Raw genomic sequence first — 21,250 nt, 5'->3', positions numbered from 1 at the left:
TTTAATTTTATCATTTTCTATGACTTTCTCTATTTTATGATCCCACCAGTTTTTGCTTACAGGCAAATGATATTTTTTGCAGATCTTCAAATGCACCATTGTTGCTACTTTGTCATGCCGCTGCTTGTAATCAGTCTGTGCAATCTTCTTGCAACCGCTTACCAAGTGGTCCACTGTTTCTTCAGCTTCTTTGCAGAGGCGGCACTTACTGTCTTTTGCTGTCTTCTCAATTTTGACTTTGTATGCATTTGTCCTTAAGGCTTGGTCTTGTGCAGCCAGAATTAGTCCCTCGGTCTCTTTCTTCAATTTTCCTGCTCTTAGCCATTGCCAGGTTTTATTATTATCTGCTTTCCCAGCTATTTTTTTTCATGTATTGGCCATGTAGTGCTTTGTCTTCCCATGCCTCCATTCTGTTCTTCCTTTGGTCTTTCTTGTAGGCCAGTTTGGTCTCTCCAGTAGTTAGTAAGCCTTCCTGATATACTAATTTCAGTGCATCTTCATCATTGTTCTTCAGATATTCTTCCAAAGCCATTTTTTTCTTCTTCAACCATCTGATGTACTTGTAGCATTCCACGCCCACCTATTTGCCTTGGTAGATAAGTCTGTCAATGTCACTGCATGGATGAAGGGCATGATTCATTGTCATTATTTTTCTGGTCTGCCTATCCATTGCTTTTAGTTCTGCTTGAGTCCAGTCCACTATTCCAGCTGTGTACCTAATGACTGGGATTGCCCAGGTGTTGATTTCCTTTATGGTATTTCCTCCATTGAGTTTGGATTTTAAGATCTTCTTCACTCTCTTGATGTATTCACCTCTAATCTTTTTCTTGACTTCATTGTGCTTGATGTTGTCAGCTTGAAGGATACCCAAGTATTTGTAGTACTCTTCCTCATCCAGACTCTTAATGTTATTTTCGTGGGGCATCTTGATTCCTTCATTTTTCACTATTTTTCCTTGTTTGATAGTAAGTGTGGCACATTTGTCCAAGCCAAACTCCATTCCAATATCTTGGCTATATATACGGACAGTGTTCAGCAGCGATTCTATTTCAGATGATGTATTTCCATATTATTATTATTATTATTATTATTATTATTATTATTATTATTATTATTATGGATCATCGCACAGTCAGCCAGATGTTCAGACTGGATTTGGCATTTTGTCTACCTATCGAGTCCTTACCCAGGACCTGGGATAGGCAGATGTGAATGTTTGATGGTATTACAGATATCGTCGCAGGATGGAAGCAGTTCCTAGTAAGGCCGCCTTTTGCAATTGACTAATAGCGAATTTGTCAATGCCAATGGTGTTCAGGTGGTGCTCCAGTTGTTTTGGGATTGCACCCAAGGAGCCTATGACTATTGGTACTACCCTTGCTTGCTTTTGCCACAGTCTTTCTATTTCTATTTGTAGGTCTTTGTATTTTGTGATCTTCTCCAGTTCTTTCTCGTCTATTCTGCTGTCTCCAGGCACTGAGACAGCAGAATAGACAAGAAAGAACTGGAGAAGATATTATTATTATTATTGATATTGATCATCGCACAGTCAGCCAGATGTTCAGACTGGATTTGGCATTTTGTGTACCTATCGAGTCCTTACCCAGGACCTGGATAGGCAGATGTGGATGTTTGATGGTATTACAGATATCGTGCAGGATGGAAGCAGTTCCTAGTAAGGCTGCCTTTTGCAATTGACTAATAGCGAATTTGTCAGTGCCAATGGTGTTCAAGTGATGCTCCAGTTGTTTTGGGATTGCACCCAAGGAGCCTATTATTATTATTATTATTATTATTATTATTATTATTATTATTATTATTATTATTATTATTATCATCATCATCATCATCATCATCATCTTCATGAACTGACTGAAGCCCCAGACCTTCTCCTGGACTTCAGACCCAGCCAGCCCGTGGAGGTCCACTGCTCCGGATCTTCTGCTTATTCCCTCCAGGCGCTGCTATCCACAAGTCCTTCTAAAAATAGGAGAGAGGATATACCCTCCTATTCTTTTCATCTTTCCAATTTCCCAGTATGGGAGAAGTGAAAGAGGAACTCCTAGGAAAAACCTTAGTGGACAACGGTCTTCCTGAAATGCTTTTCAACTCAGGCTATTAAGACCTGGAAAGAGAATAGCGGACGAGGGGTACTAAGAGAGCATCATTAGACTTTAGCCTCACAATTCAGTATAGGGTGTCAGAATGAGGTACACATTGGCAGAGGGTTCGGTTCCTCCCTTTGGGAACTTGCCCCAATGGTCCAGACGGACTGAGGAATCCTGGGAATTGAAGTCCACCCGCCTGAAAGGGGCCAAGGTCAAAAACACCTGCCTAAATCTGTTTTATCAATGTGGTTTTCTTTGGTTATAGAAGCAACGGTTTAAAGAGCATTTGGGCTGAACTGGGAGATCGGAAAGAGATGAGCTGACATCCCAAAGCATCGTCAGAATAACGGGATCACCGAGCTGGAGGGGACCGTGGAGGTCATCTAGTCCAGCCCCCTGCTCAAGCAGGAGACCCTGGACCATTTCAGACAAATGGCTGTCCAGTCTCTTCTTAAAAAGCCTCCAGTGATGGAGAAGGAAGGAAGGAAGGAAGGAAGGAAGGAAGGAAGGAAGGAAGGAAGGAAGGAAGGAAGGAAGGAAGGCAGAATAACAAGAGTTGGAAGGGACCATGAAGGTCATCTAGTCCAACCCCCTGTTCAAGCAGGTGACCCTCTACCATTTCAGACAAATGGCTGTCCTTAAAAGCCTCCAGTGATGGAGAAGAAAAGAAGGAAGGAAGGAAGGAAGGAAGGAAGGAAGGAAGGAAGGAAGGAGAACAGAATAACAAGAGTTGGAAGGGACCTTGGAGGTCATCTAGTCCAGCCCCCTGCTCAAGCAGGAGACCCCCCTACCATTCCAGACCAATGGCTGTCCAGTCTTTTCTTTAAAACCTCCAGGGTTGCAGCATCCACAACTTCTGGAGGCAGGTAGTTCCACTGGTTAGTTCTTCTAACCATCAAAACCCTCTTTCACCCTTCTGATGTGCCTTCCATGCAAGCAAGGAACTTGCTAGTTGGGGCTGCTTTCTCCTTCCCGTAGGAGTCAACAAACGCACTTACTTTTCTCGGCATTTTTTGTATCCGGATCTATCCTGGCCGCAGTTACCCGTCCGGTCGCCTTGCAAATTCACCTCCTTGTAGCAACTGAATGGAGCAGGCTTTGCAGCTAAAGATTTAGGGGTTGGGCAGGGGGTAGAAGGGGGGAGGGGGTAAAAAGTCAAGACCCAGATGGAGCTGGACCCCCCCCCCCATTGAGGCAGAGGTTCCCTGAAGGCTTATTAATGATTAGATAAGCTTTATTGTCATTTTATTCCTGTGCGCACAATAGCACACCTTAGAAGATGAAATTTAGTTGCTGGCTCTCAAGTGCACACACATACATAACACATTTAAAACATACTATATACAACATATGCATAGACCTACACCCTTACGTATAAGTAACATATTCTTATGCATTTGTAATGTTTATACAGAGGATACTGATTTATCTGTAAGTATTTATATCTATAATATACCCATAATCTAACTATGCAGTGTCTATAAATGTGTAAATTTAATACAGATTTATATATAGAAATATATTTATATTTCTGGCTCAGAAACCAGGAGACGGTGAGTTCTAGTCCCGCCTTAGGCATAAAAGCCAGCTGTGTGACTTTGGGCCAATTACCAGGAGACGGTGAGTTCTAGTCCCGCCTTAGGCATAAAAGCCGGCTGGGTGACTCTGGGCCAATCGCCAGGAGATGGTGAGTTCTAGTCCCGCCTTAGGCATAAAAGCCAGCTGGGTGACTTTGGGCCAATCACCAGGAGACGGTGAATTCTAGTCCCGCCTTAGGCATAAAAGCCGGCTGGGTGACTCTGGGCCAATCGCCAGGAGATGGTGAGTTCTAGTCCCGCCTTAAGCATAAAAGCCAGCTGGGTGACTCTGGGCCAATCGCCAGGAGACGGTGAATTCTAGTCCCGCCTTAGGCAGAAAAGCCAGCTGGGTGACTCAGGGCCAATCACCAGGAGACGGTGAGTTCTAGTCCCGCCTTAGGCATAAAAGCCAGCTGGGTGACTCTGGGCCAATCACCAGGAGATGGTGAGTTCTAGTCCCGCCTTAGGCATGAAGCCAGTTGGGCAAACCTGGAGGATGAAAACAAGCCTTGAATGCTTGGGATGGGCTGGCATCGCCCCATCCAAATGCCAGCCGGACCAAACCCTGCTTAGCTACCTTGAGGGTCTGGAACCACACACACACACACACACACACCCCGCCATTCCCACCAGCTGCATCTCCATTTTGCTCCGACGCCGAGAAGAGCCCGCTTGCCTTTGCCGAAGAACGTCTGGCAGTGCTGACGGATGTCCAGGCAGACGCCCGAATAGCAGGTGCTGTCGAGGCCGCAGGGCATCCCGTTTTGCTTGAAGACATCCGGGGGGCAGGTTTCCGAGGTCCCCGAACAGTATTCATCCAGATCACAATCAGAGACGGCTGCCCGGCACACTGTCCCTTCGGTTAGCAACTATGGTGAAGAGAGAGAGAGACGGAGCTCAAACGTTAGTCCTGCCAGGCTGACGTGCAACCCTGGGGCTCGTGGGAATCTGGAAGGCATCTGCTCTGTGCCCAGAAACGGAATGATGCCTTCATTCCCATAATGGAGGAAGGGCTGCAGAAGCTGCCGGAGTTAGCATATAATAATAGTAATCATCATCATCATCATCATCATCAAACAGACAAGCACCTGCAACATAACACCCCAGACTTAACAATTGTCAATAAGAAAGACAAAAAAGTCTGGATAGTGGACTTGGCAGTGCCTGGAGACAGCAGAATAGAAGAGAAAGAACTGGAGAAGATAACAAAATACAAAGACCTACAAATAGAAATAGAAAGACTGGGGCAAAAGCAAGCAAGGGTAGTAGCAATAGTCATAGGCTCCTTGGGTGCAATCCCCAAAACAACTGGAGCACCACTTGAACACCATTGGCATTGACAAATTCGCTATTAGTCAATTGCAAAAGGCGGCCTTGCTAGGAACTGCTTCCATCCTGCGACAATACCTGTAATACCATCAAACATCCACATCTGCCTATCCCAGGTCCTGGGTAAGGACTCGATAGGTAGACAAAATGTCAAATCCAGTCTGAACATCTGGCTGACTGTGCGATGATCCATAATAATAATAATAATGCTGCTGCTGCTGCTGCTGCTGATGATGATGATAAAGTTGGAAGGCACCTTGGAGGTCATCTAGTCCAACCCCCTGGTCATAAGCAGGAAACCCTATGCCATTCCAGATAAACGGCGGTCCAGTCTCTTGTTAAAAACTTCCACTGTTGGAGCTCCACAACTTCTGAAGGCCAGACATTCCACTAAATAACAGAATTGGAAGGGGCCTTAGAGGTCATCTAGCCCAACCCCCTGCTCAGGCAGGAGACCCTATACCATTTTGGACAAACGGTTGTCCAGCCTCTTCTTAAAAACTTCCACTGTTGGAGCATCCACAACTTCCAAAGGCAAGCCATTCCATTAAATAACAGAATAACAGAATTGGAAGGGACCTTGGAGGTCATCTAGTCCAACCCCCTGCTCAGGCAGGAAACCCTAGACCATTTCGGACAATTGGCTGTCCAGTCTCTTCTTAAAAACTTCCATGTTGGAGCATTCACCGCTTCTGGAGGCAGGTGGTTCCACTGGTTAGTTGTCCTCACTGTCAGGAAGTTTCTCCTTAGTTCCAGGTTGCTTCTCTCCTGGATGAGTTGCCATCCGTTGCTGGAGGCAAACGTCTTTTCTTGGAAGACGTTTCAGTTTGAGAGGCGGACAATGTTGTGTCATCCCCAACAGCCCGCGCCCGTCTCCAACGGGGAAGGGACCCAGGGCAGAAAACACCCTGCGGCCAAGAAGACCCCACACCCATTTGCACCACTCAGGTGACCCTAAGGACACAGGCAAACCTTGAAGTGGCCTCAACGATTCTCTAAAAGGAGGCAAATGACCAGCGATCTGCAAGGAGTATAAATCCTCCCATTTCCCCCAAGCTTCTTGGATGAGAAGCGAAACGTCTTCAAGGAAAAACAAGGAAGTCCAGTTGCCTTATGAAAAAAGCACCTTGGGGACAACTATGACCTGGAAGACGGAGAATCTCCATAGACATCCAAGAAACGTCTTCAGCTCTGATTGGATGGTGGGGAAATGGAAGGATTTATACTCCTTAGAGCAGTGGTTCCCAACCTTTTTAATGCCGCGACTCCCAACCGGTCGTAGGTCGAGGACTACTCAACCGGTCGTAAATCGAGGACTACTCAACTGGTGCAGCACCGTTTGCAGAATGGGATTTTTGGCGGGCTCAGCAGGGCAGAGACAGCCTGGACAATTCCTATGGGATTTTGAAAGCCAATAGAATTAGACTCTATTCAAAATAGAATTAGACTCTATTTCAAAAGCCAATAGAAGAAAAGGGAGTAGCACAGCTAAGGAAAAGGGGAAAAAAATGGCGGACCGCATTGTTTGGCGACCCCCGTGAAATGGTCGTTCGACCCCAAATGGGGTCCCGACCCACAGGTTGAGAACCACTGCCTTAGAGAGTCGTTGAGGCCATCTGGAGGGTATGACCTTTGGGACACAAATAGGATTAACCCACCACCATTAGAATACCAGAAAGGCACACTCAGACTCAGGTCAAAGTTCATGCCACAGGAACAACTCCAAACACAAAAGCCCAAGAAGGGATAAAAAAACCCATCACTCCCAGCTCCCTGTGGTCAGCTGCCCCAGAGCCAGCTTTTTGTCTGGCTCTGCTGCTCTTCAATAAACGACCACCTTCATTCTGAAGCAGTCTGCATTTCGTTTATTCCCGGCTTGGACTGGATCCCGACGAAGATTTTTCTTTCAACAACGTGAACAAGTTGTAAGTTGAGGACTACGAGAAAATAGGAGCTTGTCACACAAAGGCCACAACGGGCTACTTGGGTCAGGCATCGTGATCCAAGGGCGGTCCTCACCATCACGGCATGACGTTGCGGCTGGCCATGGGCCACTTTATCCTGGTTTGTTGCAGACTCAAGAGGCATATAAGTTGACGGTGATGGAGCCCCCAAAGAGGGCAGAGCCAAGACCTTACCTTGCACTCCTCACAACAGGATCCCTGAAGACAGCTGGCACCGGGTTTCATTTGGCAGTCCTCCTGACAGCAGCCGTTGATTATGCATTCCTGCCAGGAAGATGGAGGAAAGGTCAATTGATCACACTTGGGGGTTTGGACCACCCACCAGGCCCAACTGCAGGACCCTCACCGAACGCTCCCCAGTCCCTAAACTGGCCAAAAGTCAGAAAGGAAATCAGAGAGATCCCCGTCTCCTTCCTGTGTAGGACCGATGAAATCTTGGCCCACCATCTCCAAAGCTGGAAGCCTCCAGAGATGTTGGGCACCAGTGGCCAGGTGTCCCCAGTGGCCTCTTGGTTGTGCTGGGGGGTGAATTTAGGTAGTTGTGGACCAGCACGTCTGGAGGAGACCAGAATGGAGAGCAGGATTTGATTTTTAACCTGATCTTTTACATATCTCTCACATGGATGCAAAAGCAGCTGGTTGGTTGTCTGTCAGAGATCTCTAGGATGGTGTTCCACAACCTTGACAACTTCAAGATGCGTGGACGTCAACACCCTGAATTCAACTTTAAGATATGTGGACTTCATCTCCCAGAATTCAATTTCAAAATGTGTGGACTTCAAAGCCCACAATTCAACTTTAAGATATGTGGACTTCAACTCCCAGAATTCAACTTCAAGATGCGTGGACTTCAATTCCCAGAATTCTCATCTCCCAGAATTCAACCTTAAGATGTGTGGACTTCAAAGCCCAGAATTCAACTTTAAGATGCGTGGACTTCAAAGCCTTAGATGCAAAAGAAGCTGGTTGGTTGTCTGTCAGAGATCTCTAGGATGGTGTTCCACAACTTGACAACTTCAAGATACGTGGACGTCAACAACCTGAATTCAATTTTAAGATATGTGGACTTCAACTCACAGAATTCAACTTCAAGATGTGTGGACTTCAAAGCCCAGAATTCAACTTCAAGATGCGTGGACTTCAATTCCCAGAATTCAACTTTAAGATATGTGGACTTCAACTCCCAGAATTCAACTTCAAGATGCGGTGGACTTCAATTCCCAGAATTCTCATCTCCCAGAATTCAACCTTAAGATGTGTGGACTTCCACTCCCAGAATTCAACTTTATGATCTGTGGACTGGCTGGGGAATTCTGGGAGGGGAAGTCTACACATCTTAAGGTTGCCAAGGATGGGAAACCTTGGCTTATAGGATAACAGATTTGGAAGGGACCTTGGAGGTCTTCTAGTCCAACCCCTGCTCAGGCAAGAAACCTTATACCAGGGGATGTCAAACTGCCAGCCAGGGGCTGGATGCGTCATGGCAAAATCACTCCCACCCCATTGCTGGCAGTGGGAAAAAAGTTGCGATACGTCACGTGAGGTTGCAAGTTTGACACTCCTGCCCTATACCATTCCAGACAAAAAAGGGCTGTCCAGTCTCTTCTTAAAAACCTCCAGTGTTGGAGCATTCACCGCTTCTGGAGGCAGGTTGTTCCACTGGTTAATTGTTCTCACTGTCAGGAAATTTCTCCTTAGTTCCAGGTTGCTTCTCTCCTTGATGAGTTTCCATCAGTTGCTTCTTGTCCTGCCCTCAGGTGCTTTGGAGAATAGATGGACCCCCCAACTCTTCTTTGGGGCACCCCCTGAGATACTGGAAGACTGCTATCATGTCCCCCCCTAGTCCTTCTTTTCATTAAATTAGATATAGTCAATTCCTGCAACCGTTCCTTATACGTTTTAGCCTCAAGTCCCCTGATCATCTTTGTTGCTCTTCTCTGCACTCTTTCTAAACATCCTTTTTACATTGTGGTGACCAAAACTGGATGCAGTATTCCAAGTGTGGCCTTACCAAGGCATTGAAGAGTGGTATTAATACTTCACGTGATCCTGATTCTCTCCCTCTGTTAATGCAGCCCAGCACTGTGTTGGCCTTTTTGGCAGCTACAGCACACGGCTGGCTCCTATTTAAGGGATTGTCCATTAGGACTCCGAGGTCCCTCTCACAGTTGCTACTATTGAGCAAGGGGCCACCTATACCAGGGGTAGGCAACCTTGGCTCTTTTATGACTCCTGGACTTCAACTCCCATAATTCCTGAGCCAGCATGGGGGAACTATGGCCCCTTCATGACTTGCAGACTTCAACTCCCAGAATTCCTCAGCCAGCATGGGGGAACTATGGCCCCCTCATGACTTGCGGACTTCAACTCCCAGAATTCCTCAGCCAGCATGGGGGAACTATGGCCCCTTCATGACTTGGGGACCAACTCCCAGAATTCCTGAGCCAGCATGGGGGAAAGTATGGCCCCTTCATGGGGACTTCAACTCCCAGAATTCCTGAGGCACCATGGGGGAACTATGGCCCTTTCATGACTCGTGGACTTCAACTCCCAGAATTCCTGAGCCAGCATGGGGAAACTTTGGCCCCTTCATGACTTCTGGACTTCAACTCCTAGAATTTCTCAGCCAGCATGGGGGAACTATGGCCCCTTCATGACTCGTGGACTTCAACTCCCAGAATTCCTCAGCCAGCATGGGGGAACTATGGCCCCTTCATGACTCATGGACTTCAACTCCCAGAATTCCTCAGCCAGCCTGGCTCAGTTTGGAAACCTCCCTTTCCCCTCAGCATAGCTGGCTCAGGAATTCTGGGAGTTGAAGTCCAGGAGTCATAAAAGGGCCAAGTTTGAAGACCCATGATTCTATACTATACCTGTACATTTGGTTTTTCTTGCCTAAATGTAGAACCTGCCTTTTTCCACCCTTGAATTTCATTTTGTTAGACAGCGCCCAAATGAAGCGCGTTGTCCTGGAGGCAGAGGCACTGACCTCATCCGTGCCACAGTCGCACTGCTCTCCATCCTCCACAATGCCGTTGCCGCACGTCTTTTTCGGTGTGACATCTTTGGGCAAATTGAGGAAGCAGTCCCTCCCTGGGCCCTGCAGGAACGCGAAGTAGGTCTCTTTGCTGCAGTTGCTCAGCGCGTAGCGTTTTCTGCAACAAGAGAGAGGATCCGTGACTTGCAGGCGGTCCTCACATTACAACTGTTCATTCAGCGACCGTGTGTGGTTGCAACGGCGCCGAAAAACGTGACTCGCACTTACGACCGTTGCAGTGTCCCCCGGGATCACGCAATCAAAATTCAGAGGCTTTGTTTTTGGTAAATTTTTATTGATTTTCTAATATTACATTTAAATACTTGAAAGCAAACGTGGCGGCTGGGTATAATAATAATAATAATAATAATAATAATAATAATAATAAGTGCCTTGGATGCAATCCCAAAACAGCTGGAGCATCACTTGAACACCATCGGCATTGACAAATTCGCTATTAGTCAATTGCAAAAGGCGGCCTTACTAGGAACCGCTTCCATCCTGCGACAATATCTGTAATACCATCAAACATCCACATCTGCCTATCCCAGGTCTTGGGTAAGGACTCGATAGGTAGACAAAATGCCAAATCCAGTCTGAACATCTGGCTGACTGTGTGATGATCAATAATAATAATAATAATAATAATAATAATAATAATAATAATACCCCCAGTGAGGCACTACCTTGACGTGGTTGTGGGGCTTGTGTACTCTGAGGAAGATGAGAGCTATGCCAGAGGTTCAACCATACTGGACAAGTCTCATCAGAGGAGTCAGACAAAGAGTGTCTCTCCCATAAAAAATATGGTGAGACGTAAATTGCAGAATGCCATACCGGCTTGGACGTCACCCGGGTTAACAAGGTCCGCACTAGATGTTGGAGTTCCTGGATATCTGGTGAAAAATGGGTTACAGGACTCAGGACTGTTGGCTGAGCAACCAGGGCCAGCAGCTGCAGAACTACTGGAAGAAAAGGTCTTTACCCGTCGCAGATACACAGTGATGGAAAACAAAGAAATAATGATCTGTTACTACAGATCAAGTCCAACAAGAAGAGGATATCTAAAACGAATGCACCAGTTCTGGAAAGAACAACATCCAGAATCAGAAATAACAGAACAGAGACTAGCAGATCAACGCCGATTTATAACACGAAATAAAATATTCACAGAAACAGAATTGGACGAACTGCAAAGGTTTACCCAGGGCAAAGAAATCAAAGCCTTACCAGAAGTAATCCAGAATGTAGAGGCAAACCAGGGGGAGTTGGCAGTGAAGGAATCCAGCAGAGATATACAACTGTTCTCATTTGGAAACCAGGCACCTCTTCCTCAGGAAGAACAAAACCCTCTAACTAAAGAAATAAAAGAACTGAAACAAAGAATAACTGAGCATCTAGAACAGCACAAAAACAACAGAATAAGGCTACCTGCATTGAAGCTTGTTCCAAAGAAACAGCTAGCACAAGCATTAAAAGATGCAAATACTGCAATATCAAGTATAAGCACCAATTCACTGCAAGAAACAAACCAACTAATGTACAGCACAGCTGCAGTTATAACAGAATACCTGGGATGCAAAATCAACAAAAAGAAAAACAAACAAACAGTGCACCAGAAAAATGGAAGGTTAGACTAGAAAATAAGATCAGCAAGTTAAGATCACATGCAAGCAAGCTAGAACAGATGAAAGAAAAGAAGCTGAAGAACAAGAAGACCAAAGAATACCTAATCAAGAAATACCACTTAGAAACAAGGAAGATCAAGGAAGCACTGGAAATAATAAAGCAACAAATAACAGCTATAGCCAGGAAAATCAGTAGATATGAAGCTCAAATTGCAAACTATAGGCAGAACCTCCAATTTCAATCCAATCAGAAACGTTTCTACCAATCCATCAATGGAGAAACTGCAAGGAATCAGTCAGTACCTGACAAGGAAGAAACAGTGCAGTTCTGGAAGCAGATATGGGATAACCCAAAGAAATACAACAAGGATGCGGCTTGGTTAAAAGAGGTGGATGCAAATAAAACAGAAGTTGAAATGAAAGAACTAGTAATAACAACAAAAATGGTAGAAAAAAGAGCAAAGAAAATCAAAAATTGGTCAGCACCAGGTGAAGATGAACTGCATGGGTTTTGGTTGAAACATCTAACTGTTATACACCCACTCATTGCCAAACAGTTCAACAATATACTACAAGGAGGAGAAATTGAAAAGTGGCTAACAACTGGGAAAACCTACCTAATAATGAAAAATCCAGCAAAAGGGGCAACACCAGGTAACTACAGGCCAATTACCTGCTTACCAACAACTTTCAAATTACTAACTGGTGTGGTAGCTGATGCAGTACAACAGCATCTAGTTGAAAACAATCTCTTTCCACCTGAGCAGAAAGGAAACCGCCCCAATAGCAGAGGAACAAAAGATCAACTCCTAATAGACAAAATGATCTTGGAAAACTGCAAGAGAAGGAAGACCAACCTGAATGTGGCATGGATTGACTACAAAAAGGCATTTGACTCTCTGCCACATGATTGGATAATAAAGTGCCTAGAAATAACAGGAGTCAGTAGAAACATCAGAAAATTTGTGCAAAGATCGATGGCACAATGGAAGACACAGTTGCAGATCAATGGTGAGAGGCTGGGAGAGGTTAATATCAAGAGAGGAATATTTCAAGGAGATTCATTATCACCATTACTATTTGTTATTGCACTGTTTCCTCTGTCAACAATACTGAATAACTCAGGACATGGCTATCAAACATCAAAAACATCTGCCAGACTATCCCACCTCCTTTATATGGATGATCTGAAGCTGTATGGAAAAACATCATCTGAAATAGAATCGCTGCTCAACACTGTCCGTATATATAGCCAAGATATTGTAATGGAGTTTGGCTTGGACAAATGTGCCACACTTACTATCAAACAAGGAAAAATAGTGAAAACTGAAGGAATCAAGATGCCCCACGAAAATAACATTAAGAGTCTGGATGAGGAAGAGTACTACAAATACTTGGGTATCCTTCAAGCTGACAACATCAAGCACACTGAAGTCAAGAAAAAGATTAGAGGTGAATACATCAAGAGAGTGAAGAAGATCTTAAAATCCAAACTCAATGGAGGAAATACCATAAAGGCAATCAACACCTGGGCAATCCCAGTCATTAGGTACACAGCTGGAATAGTGGACTGGACTCAAGCAGAACTAAAAGCAATGGATAGGCAGACCAGAAAAATAATGACAATGAATCATGCCCTTCATCCACGCAGTGACATTGATAGACTTTATCTACCAAGGCAAATAGGTGGGCGTGGAATGCTACAAGTACATCAGATGGTTGAAGAAGAAAAAATGGCTTTGGAAGAATATCTGAAGAACAATGATGAAGATGCACTGAAATTAGTATATCAGGAAGGCTTACTGACTACTGGAGAGACCAAACTGGCCTACAAGAAAGACCAAATGAAGAACAGAATAGAGGCATGGGAAGACAAAGCACTACATGGCCAATACATTAAAAAAATAGCTGGGAAAGCAGATAATAACAAGACCTGGCAATGGCTAAGAGCAGGAAAATTGAAGAAAGAGACCGAGGGACTAATTCTGGCTGCACAAGACCAAGCCTTAAGGACAAATGCATATAAAGTCAAAATTGAGAAGACAGCAACAGACAGTAAGTGCCGCCTATGCAAAGAAGCTGAAGAAACAGTGGACCACTTGGTAAGCTGTTGCAAGAAGATTGCACAGACTGATTACAAGCAGCGGCATGACAAAGTAGCAACAATGGTGCATTGGAAGATCTGCAAAAAATATCATTTGCCTGTAAGCAAAAACTGGTGGGATCATAAAATAGAGAAAGTCATAGAAAATGATAAAATTAAACTGCTCTGGGACTTCAGAATTCAAACAGACAAGCACCTGCAACATAACACCCCAGACTTAACAATTGTCGATAAGAAAGACAAAAAAGTCTGGATAGTGGACGTGGCAGTGCCTGGAGACAGCAGAATAGAAGAGAAAGAACTGGAGAAGATAACAAAATACAAAGACCTACAAATAGAAATAGAAAGACTGTGGCAAAAGCAAGCAAGGGTAGTACCAATAGTCATAGGCTCCTTGGGTGCAATCCCAAAACAACTGGAGCACCACTTGAACACCATTGGCATTGACAAATTCGCTATTAGTCAATTGCAAAAGGCAGCCTTATTAGGAACTGCTTCCATCCTGCGACGATATCTGTAATACCATCAAACATCCACATCTGCCTATCCCAGGTCCTGGGTAAGGACTCGATAGGTAGACAAAATGCCAAATCCAGTCTGAACATCTGGCTGACTGTGCGATGATCGATAATAATAATAATAATAATTAACAGAAAAATAATGACAATGAATCATGCCCTTCATCCACGCAGTGACGTTGATAGACTTTATCTACCAAGGCAAATAGGTGGGCGTGGAATGCTACAAGTACATCAGATGGTTGAAGAAGAAAAAATGGCTTTGGAAGAATATCTGAAGAGCAATGATAATAATAATAAAGTTGGAAGGGACCTTGGAGGTCATCTAGTCCAACCCCCTGCTCCATTACACATAGATATCATTAGTACAGATCTCAAACTGTTACAACCCCCATTCCTTCTCTTTCTCCTTTAATATCGACTGTCTCCTGTTTTAACCAATATAATTCTTGTTCTGTCAATCAAAGAAAAGGTAACTTTCTAACCTTTATCCATAATTTTAAGTCAACATATATCTTAATTGCTTTAACTTTCAATCCTTAGACAATCAATGACCGAATCAGTTTTTCTCAATATTAATTTCCCATTAATATTTAAATTTAACGTTTAATAATGATCATTGCCACACTTCAAATGACCCCCACTTCCTTTATCACCGTACCTCCCAAAGTCTAATATTCAGAATACACATGTTATCTATGCAGGTTCTCACCATCTACATCAACAAATTAATAATAATAATAATAATAATAGTAGTAGTAATAAAGTTGGAAGGGACCTTGGAGGTCATCTAGTCCAACCCCCTGCTCAGGCAGGAAACCCTAAACCATTTCAGACAAATGGCTGTCCAGTCTCTTCTTAAAAACTTCCAGTGTTGGAGCATTCACCATTTCTGGAGGCAGGTGGTTCCACTGGTTAATTGTTCTGATAACTCTCAGGTACTTTAAAATCTTAAATTTATTAACCAAACATTTCTCTTATTTCCACATTTAACACTTTCTCTCTCCTCCTCTTTATATCTACTATCTCATATTTAGAACTAATATTTTTTTTTCTCCTTGCTGCTAGGCTTGGCAACAGACATGTACTTACGACGGTTGCAGTGTCCAGAGGTCACCTGATCCCCTTTTGCAAACGTTTGGCGAGCAACATCAATAGGGGAAGCCTGACTCCCTTAACGACCGTGTTACAGAGAGTCCCTGACTTATAACTGTCCATTTAACGACCATTCAAAGTTATGACCGCATTGAAAAAAGGGGACTTAAGGCCATTTTTCACATTTATGACCCTCAAAGTGTCCCGGGGTCACGTGATCAAAATTCGGGCACTTGGCCACTGATTCATAGTTACGACGGTCGCGTCGTCCCGGGTGTGTGTGTGTCACGTGCTCCCCTTTTGCGACCTTCTGACGAGCAAAGTCAACGGGGGGAGCCGGATTCGCTTAACGACCGTGTTAGTAACTTAATATCTGCAAGGAGAAACTTCCTGACAGTCAGAACAATTAACCAGTGGAACCACCTGCCACCAGAAGCGTTGAATGCTCCAACACTGGAGGTTTTTAAGAAAAGACCAGACGGCCATTTGTCTGAAATGGTCTAGGGTCTCCTGCCTGAGCAGGGGGTTGGACTAGATGACCTCTAAGGTCCCTTCCAACTTTATTATTATTATTATTGTTTTTATTGTTGTTATGAAATGGTATAGGGTCTCCTGCCTGAGCAGGGGGTTGGACTAGATGACCTCTAAGGTCCCTTCAACTTTATTATTATTGTTGTTGTTGTTATGAAATGGTATAGGGCAGTGGTTCTCAACCAGTGGGTCGGGACCCCATTTGGGGTCGAACGACCATTTCACGGGGGTCGCCAAACAACGCAGTCCGCCATTTTTTTCCCCCTTTTCCTTAGCTGTGCTACTCCCTTTTATTCTATTGGCTTTTGAAAGCCAATAGAATAGACTCTCTTGAACAGAGTCTAATTCTATTGGCTTTCAAAGGCCAATAGGAATTGTCCAGGCTGTCTCTGCCCTGCTGAGCCCGCCAAAAGTCCCATTCTGCAAACGGTGCTACAACAGTTGAGTAGTCCTCGACTTACGACCGGTTGGGGGTCGCGGCATTAAAAAGGTTGAGAACCACTGGTATAGGGTCTCCTGCCTGAGAAGGGAGTTGGACTAGATGACCTCTAAGGTCCCTTCCAACATTATCATTATCATCATCATCATCATCATCATCATCATTATTATTATTATTATTATTATTATTATTATGTCATTCACTTAAAAAAGCTGGCGAGCTAGGTCATAAAATGAGACAAAACCCATTCAACAAACGTCTCATTTAGCAAAAAATTTGAGGCTCAGTTGTAGACGTAAGTTGAAGACTACCTGTACTAATTTAACAACTTGTAGTGATTCCCTTAACGACCGTGGCAATGAAGGTCGCAAAACAGGGGAAAACTCACTTAACCCCCGTCTTAGTTGGCGTGGGAAAATTTGGGGGGGGGGCTACTCACGCCGTGGCCGCATGCATGAGGCAGTGGCCGGCTTGGGTGGTGGCGTTGCATCCACAGGGCCGCCCGTCCGCCCGTGGGAAGTCATCGTGGGCGAAGCCAAGGGCGTGGCCCAGCTGGTGCGCAGCGGAGACCCCGACGTCCGTGGCAGACGGAGAAATCTGGGCCCGGCAGGGCAGGGAAAGGGAGGGAAGAGGAAGCGGTGAAGCAGACCTAAGTGGAATCCCAGAATGGCAGTATCCCAGGGCTGGGAGGGACCCTAGAGGTCTTCTAGTCTGACCCCCTGCTCAAGACAGGAGAGCTTAATGCCATCCTGGTCAAAGGGTTCTCCGATCTTTTCTTGACAACCTCCAACGATGGAGCAGCCACGACTCCGGGAGAGTTCCCTCCCTCCCCCTCTCCATCCATCCATCCCATTTATTTGCACAGCTACTCACCTCTACCATCTTTCTCTTTTTCTCTCTCTCTCTCTCTCTCTTTCTCTTTTACCCTCTCTTTCTCTCTTTCTCGCTGTTTCCTCCCCCTCTTTATCTCTTTCTCTTTCTCTCTCCCTCTCTCCTTCTCTCTCTCTCTCCCTTTCTCTCCCTTCTTTCTTTCTCCCTCTCTCCCTCTCTCTGTCTCTCTTTCTCTCTCTCTTTATCTATTTCTCCCCCTCTCTTCTCTCTTTCTCTCTCTCTTTCATTCTCCCTCTTTCTCCCTCTGTCTCTCTTTCTCTCTGTCCCTTTATCTATTTCTCTCTCCCCCTCTCGTCTCTCTCTCCCCCTCTCTCCTTTTCTTTCTCTCCCTTTCTCTCTCCCTCCTCCCTTTCTCCCTCTCCCTCTTTCTGTCTCTTTCTCTCTCCCTTTATCTATTTCTCTCTTCCCCCTTTCTTTCTTTTTCTTTCTTTCTCTTTCTCCCTGTCTCTCTCTCTTACTCTCTCTCCCTTTATCTATTTCTCTTTCTCTCTCCCTCTCTTTCTCTCTCTCTCTCTCTCTCTCCCTTTATCTATTTCTCTCTCTCCTCCCCCCTCTTTTTCTACCTGTCACTGGGGAATTCTGGGAGTTGAAGTCCACAAAGCTTACAGTGGACCTATTTGGAGAGCCAGGGAATTCCCTGGCCCAGTCTGAGCCCCCCACTCCCTTTGCCCCACGCGCCCCTTTCCTTACTTTGACCACAGAAACGGAGACCTGTTTCTGAAGACACTCGGGCGACTTCCACGTCTTTGCGAACAGGTCGTCTTGAGCCACATTCCTGCAAGGCGGAAAACACCCCGTTCGACTCAGACCGTTCCAACGTTGTTGGCTGTTTTTAAGTTTTTCACTGGCTTTTATCGTCTTAACCTGATTTTAAGCATTCGCATTGAAATGCAGGCAGTCCTCGACTTACGGCAATTCATTTCAACCCGCTGGGAAAAGTGACTTACGACCCTTTTTCACACTTAGGACAGCTGCAGCCTCCCCCCTGTGGGGGTCACATGATCAAAATGCAGACGCTTGGCAACTGGTTCCTATTTACGACGGTCAGAGTGTCAGGGACTCCAAGTAGGAGGCGGACAACGGGGAGCATGGCGACCCCAATTGCTGGGGTCCTCCAAGGAAGAGGAGGACCCCAAGATTTACGTCTCTCCCGCAGCAAACTCCGCATTCTCACGTGAATAACGTGGCGTGGTCAAAGTGGGTCTGGCGCTGAAGCTCAGAATTGGCGTAGTGCTGGAAGGCTAGCACCCTTTCCCCGAACAGTTTGCTGAGGGGCAGGGGGTCCTTTACGGTCCACACCTCCATGCCTGTCAGGACTATGTGGAGGCCGATGTCGCTGTACACCTGCGAGGGGAAAGGTAGGCGTGGCCATCCTCTTACCTGCCAGGTGAGTCACACTGGAGATGGATGCCTTACAGCAGGCATGGGGAACCAGGTCCTTGGATGACCTGCAGACTTCAATTCCCAGAATTCCTGAGTCAGCTGTGATATAGATGGATGGATGGATGGGTGGGTGGGTGGGTGGGTGGATAGATAGATAGATAGATAGATAGATAGATAGATAGATAGATAGATAGATAGACAGACAGACAGACAGAGATAAATATGGCATGATAGATGATAGACATATTTGGATGAGATATATAGATATTTAGATGATAGATAGATAGATAGATAGATAGATAGATAGATAGATAGATAGATATAAATATAGCATGATAGATGATAGACATAAGAGATATTTAGATGAGATAGATAGATAAATAGATAGATAGATAGATAGATAGATAGATGATAGCTAGATAATAGATAGATAGATAGATAGTTAGATAGATAGATAGATAGATACAGACAGATATAAATATGGCATGATAGATGATACATAAGAGATATTTAGATGATAGATAGATAGATAGATAGATAGATAGATAGATAGATGATGTATAGATAGGCAGATAGATAGATAGATAGAGAGATAGATAGATAGACAGGTAGAGATAAATATGGCATGATAGATGATAGACATATTTGGATGAGATATATAGATATTTAGATGATAGATAGATAGATAGATAGATAGAGATAGATAGAGAGACAGGTAGAGATAAATATGGCATGATAGATGACAGACATATTTGGATGAGATATATAGATATTTAGATGATAGATAGATAGATAGATAGATATAAATATACCATGATAGATGATAGACATAAGAGATATTTAGATGAGATAGATAGATAAATAGATAGATAGATAGATAGATGATAGCTAGATAATAGATAGATAGATAGATAGATAGATAGTTAGATAGATAGATAGATAGATAGATAGAGAAGATATAGATAGATAATAGACAGATAGATACAGAGCAGATATAGATAGATAGATAGATAGATAGATAGATAGATAGATAGACAGACAGACAGACAGACAGATATAAATATGGCATGATAGATGATACATAAGAGATATTTATATTAGATAGATAGATAGATAGATAGATAGATAGATAGATAGATAGATAGATAGATAGATAGATAGATATAGATGATGGATAGATAGATAGATAGATAGATAGATAGATAGATAGATAGATAGATGATGGATGGATATATAGATAGATAGATATACGTATCCAGAGAGATAAATATGGCATGATAGATATGTATGATATAGATATGCATATAGATATGCATATGGAGATATGGATATAGATATATGGATATGGATATGGAGGGAGGGATGGATGCCCCTGGAGTTCTGGGTGCTCAGTTGCTGGAGGCCCTCAAGAAAATACCAGACAGCCATTTGTCCAGGATGGCATAGTCTTCTGCCTTGGGCAGGGGGCTGGACTAGAAGACCCCCAAGGTCCCTTCCCGCCCTCGGATTCTGGGATTTACTTACATGGTGAACCACCGAGAGAATCTGAAGCACCATCAGCATCTCTTGAGTGACATTCTGCTTGGCCCACTGGAACTGAGGATGGAGGAGAGAAGGGCCTTTGCAGGGGTGCTGTGTGCGCACCCATCCTGCCAGACTCCTTGCGTGGGTTTTTCGGGACCCCCGGGATGGTGGCTCTTTTCCAGACCGACCCCCTTCTTCCTGGGGCTTCCCTCGCCCCCAGTCTCTGGTTGCAGATCTCCCTCCCTCACCCGCCCATTCGGGGCCTTTCATTCGGGGGAGGGGGGGATACTTAAAGAACAGGCAGTCCTCGACTTGCATTCATTTAGTGGCCATTTGAAGTTGCAACCGTTTGAAGCAAGGCGGTCGCTAAGCGGGCTCTGCCTCTTTTAATGACCTTCCTTGCCATCGTTCTTAAGTGAATCAATGCAGAGGTTGAGCGCGCCAGATGGTTGTTAAGCGAATCGGGCTTCCCCCATTTTGACTTTGCTGGTCGGAAGAGGGTCACATGACACACACACCCCCGGGCTAATGCAACCGTCGTAACTACGAGTCAGTTGCCCAGGATCCGAATTTTGATCACGTAACCATGGGGACGCTGCAAAATAATGTGCAAAATAATGTGCAAAACGGATCACCAGTCCCTTTTTTAAGTGCCTGTTGTAACTTTGAACGGTCACTAAACGAACGGGTTGCAAATTGAGGACTACCTGCTTGTGGGGGCTTTTCGTTTTTACTTCTCATGGAAAGTTGTCCAGGAGAATATGATTTTGGCCATGGACGAGAGATTTTGGGCCGTCATGGAGGACACTTTTTGTGCCCTTCTACTAAAGGATTGATAATGGGGCAGCCTATTAGTTGAACTAATAAATTAAAGAAATAAATATTAGGGTGGGAAGGGAGCACCAATTAGTTCCCGGCAATCCGAAGGCGAAAACTCTTATGCCAGAAAAGATGAAACGGGCATCACCGTGGCATAGGTGCTACTCTGCCCCTTGTGTGCCTGTTTCCTAATGTGGCACACACATTAGGAGAGTTTGAACTGAAGACAATTGCACATTGGGTCAAAACCTCTGGATTCTCCAGATGTGGGTCTGAGTGTCCTGCTGAGTGCCGAGTCTGTGA

General features: G+C 44.7%; 1 protein-coding gene across 3 annotated transcripts in view; it reads right to left on the bottom strand.

Moving 5' to 3' along the window:
* LOC120313714 (disintegrin and metalloproteinase domain-containing protein 9-like) overlaps positions 1-21,250 on the bottom strand; it is a 52,027-nt gene that overhangs the window by 17,828 nt on the left and 12,949 nt on the right. For 2 of the 3 annotated variants that reach the window (XM_039355887.1, XM_039355888.1), the window contains exons 8-15: positions 20,129-20,200; positions 18,396-18,565; positions 17,912-17,996; positions 16,770-16,927; positions 9,968-10,133; positions 7,153-7,242; positions 4,362-4,554; positions 3,107-3,212 (exon numbers count right to left, since the gene is read on the bottom strand). In XM_039355887.1, coding sequence (XP_039211821.1) covers positions 3,107-3,212; positions 4,362-4,554; positions 7,153-7,242; positions 9,968-10,133; positions 16,770-16,927; positions 17,912-17,996; positions 18,396-18,565; positions 20,129-20,200 — 1,040 coding nt within the window. The remainder of the gene's footprint in view (positions 1-3,106; positions 3,213-4,361; positions 4,555-7,152; positions 7,243-9,967; positions 10,134-16,769; positions 16,928-17,911; positions 17,997-18,395; positions 18,566-20,128; positions 20,201-21,250) is intronic. The other variant, XM_039355889.1, reaches the window with a different exon arrangement.

Source organism: Crotalus tigris, unplaced genomic scaffold, assembly GCF_016545835.1.
Source record: "Crotalus tigris isolate CLP2741 ecotype Arizona unplaced genomic scaffold, ASM1654583v1 scf7180000018765.387419, whole genome shotgun sequence".
Lineage (NCBI taxonomy): Eukaryota > Metazoa > Chordata > Lepidosauria > Squamata > Viperidae > Crotalus > Crotalus tigris.
Note: the sequence above shows the minus strand (reverse complement) of the source record. Positions and strands in the feature narration are given on the sequence as shown.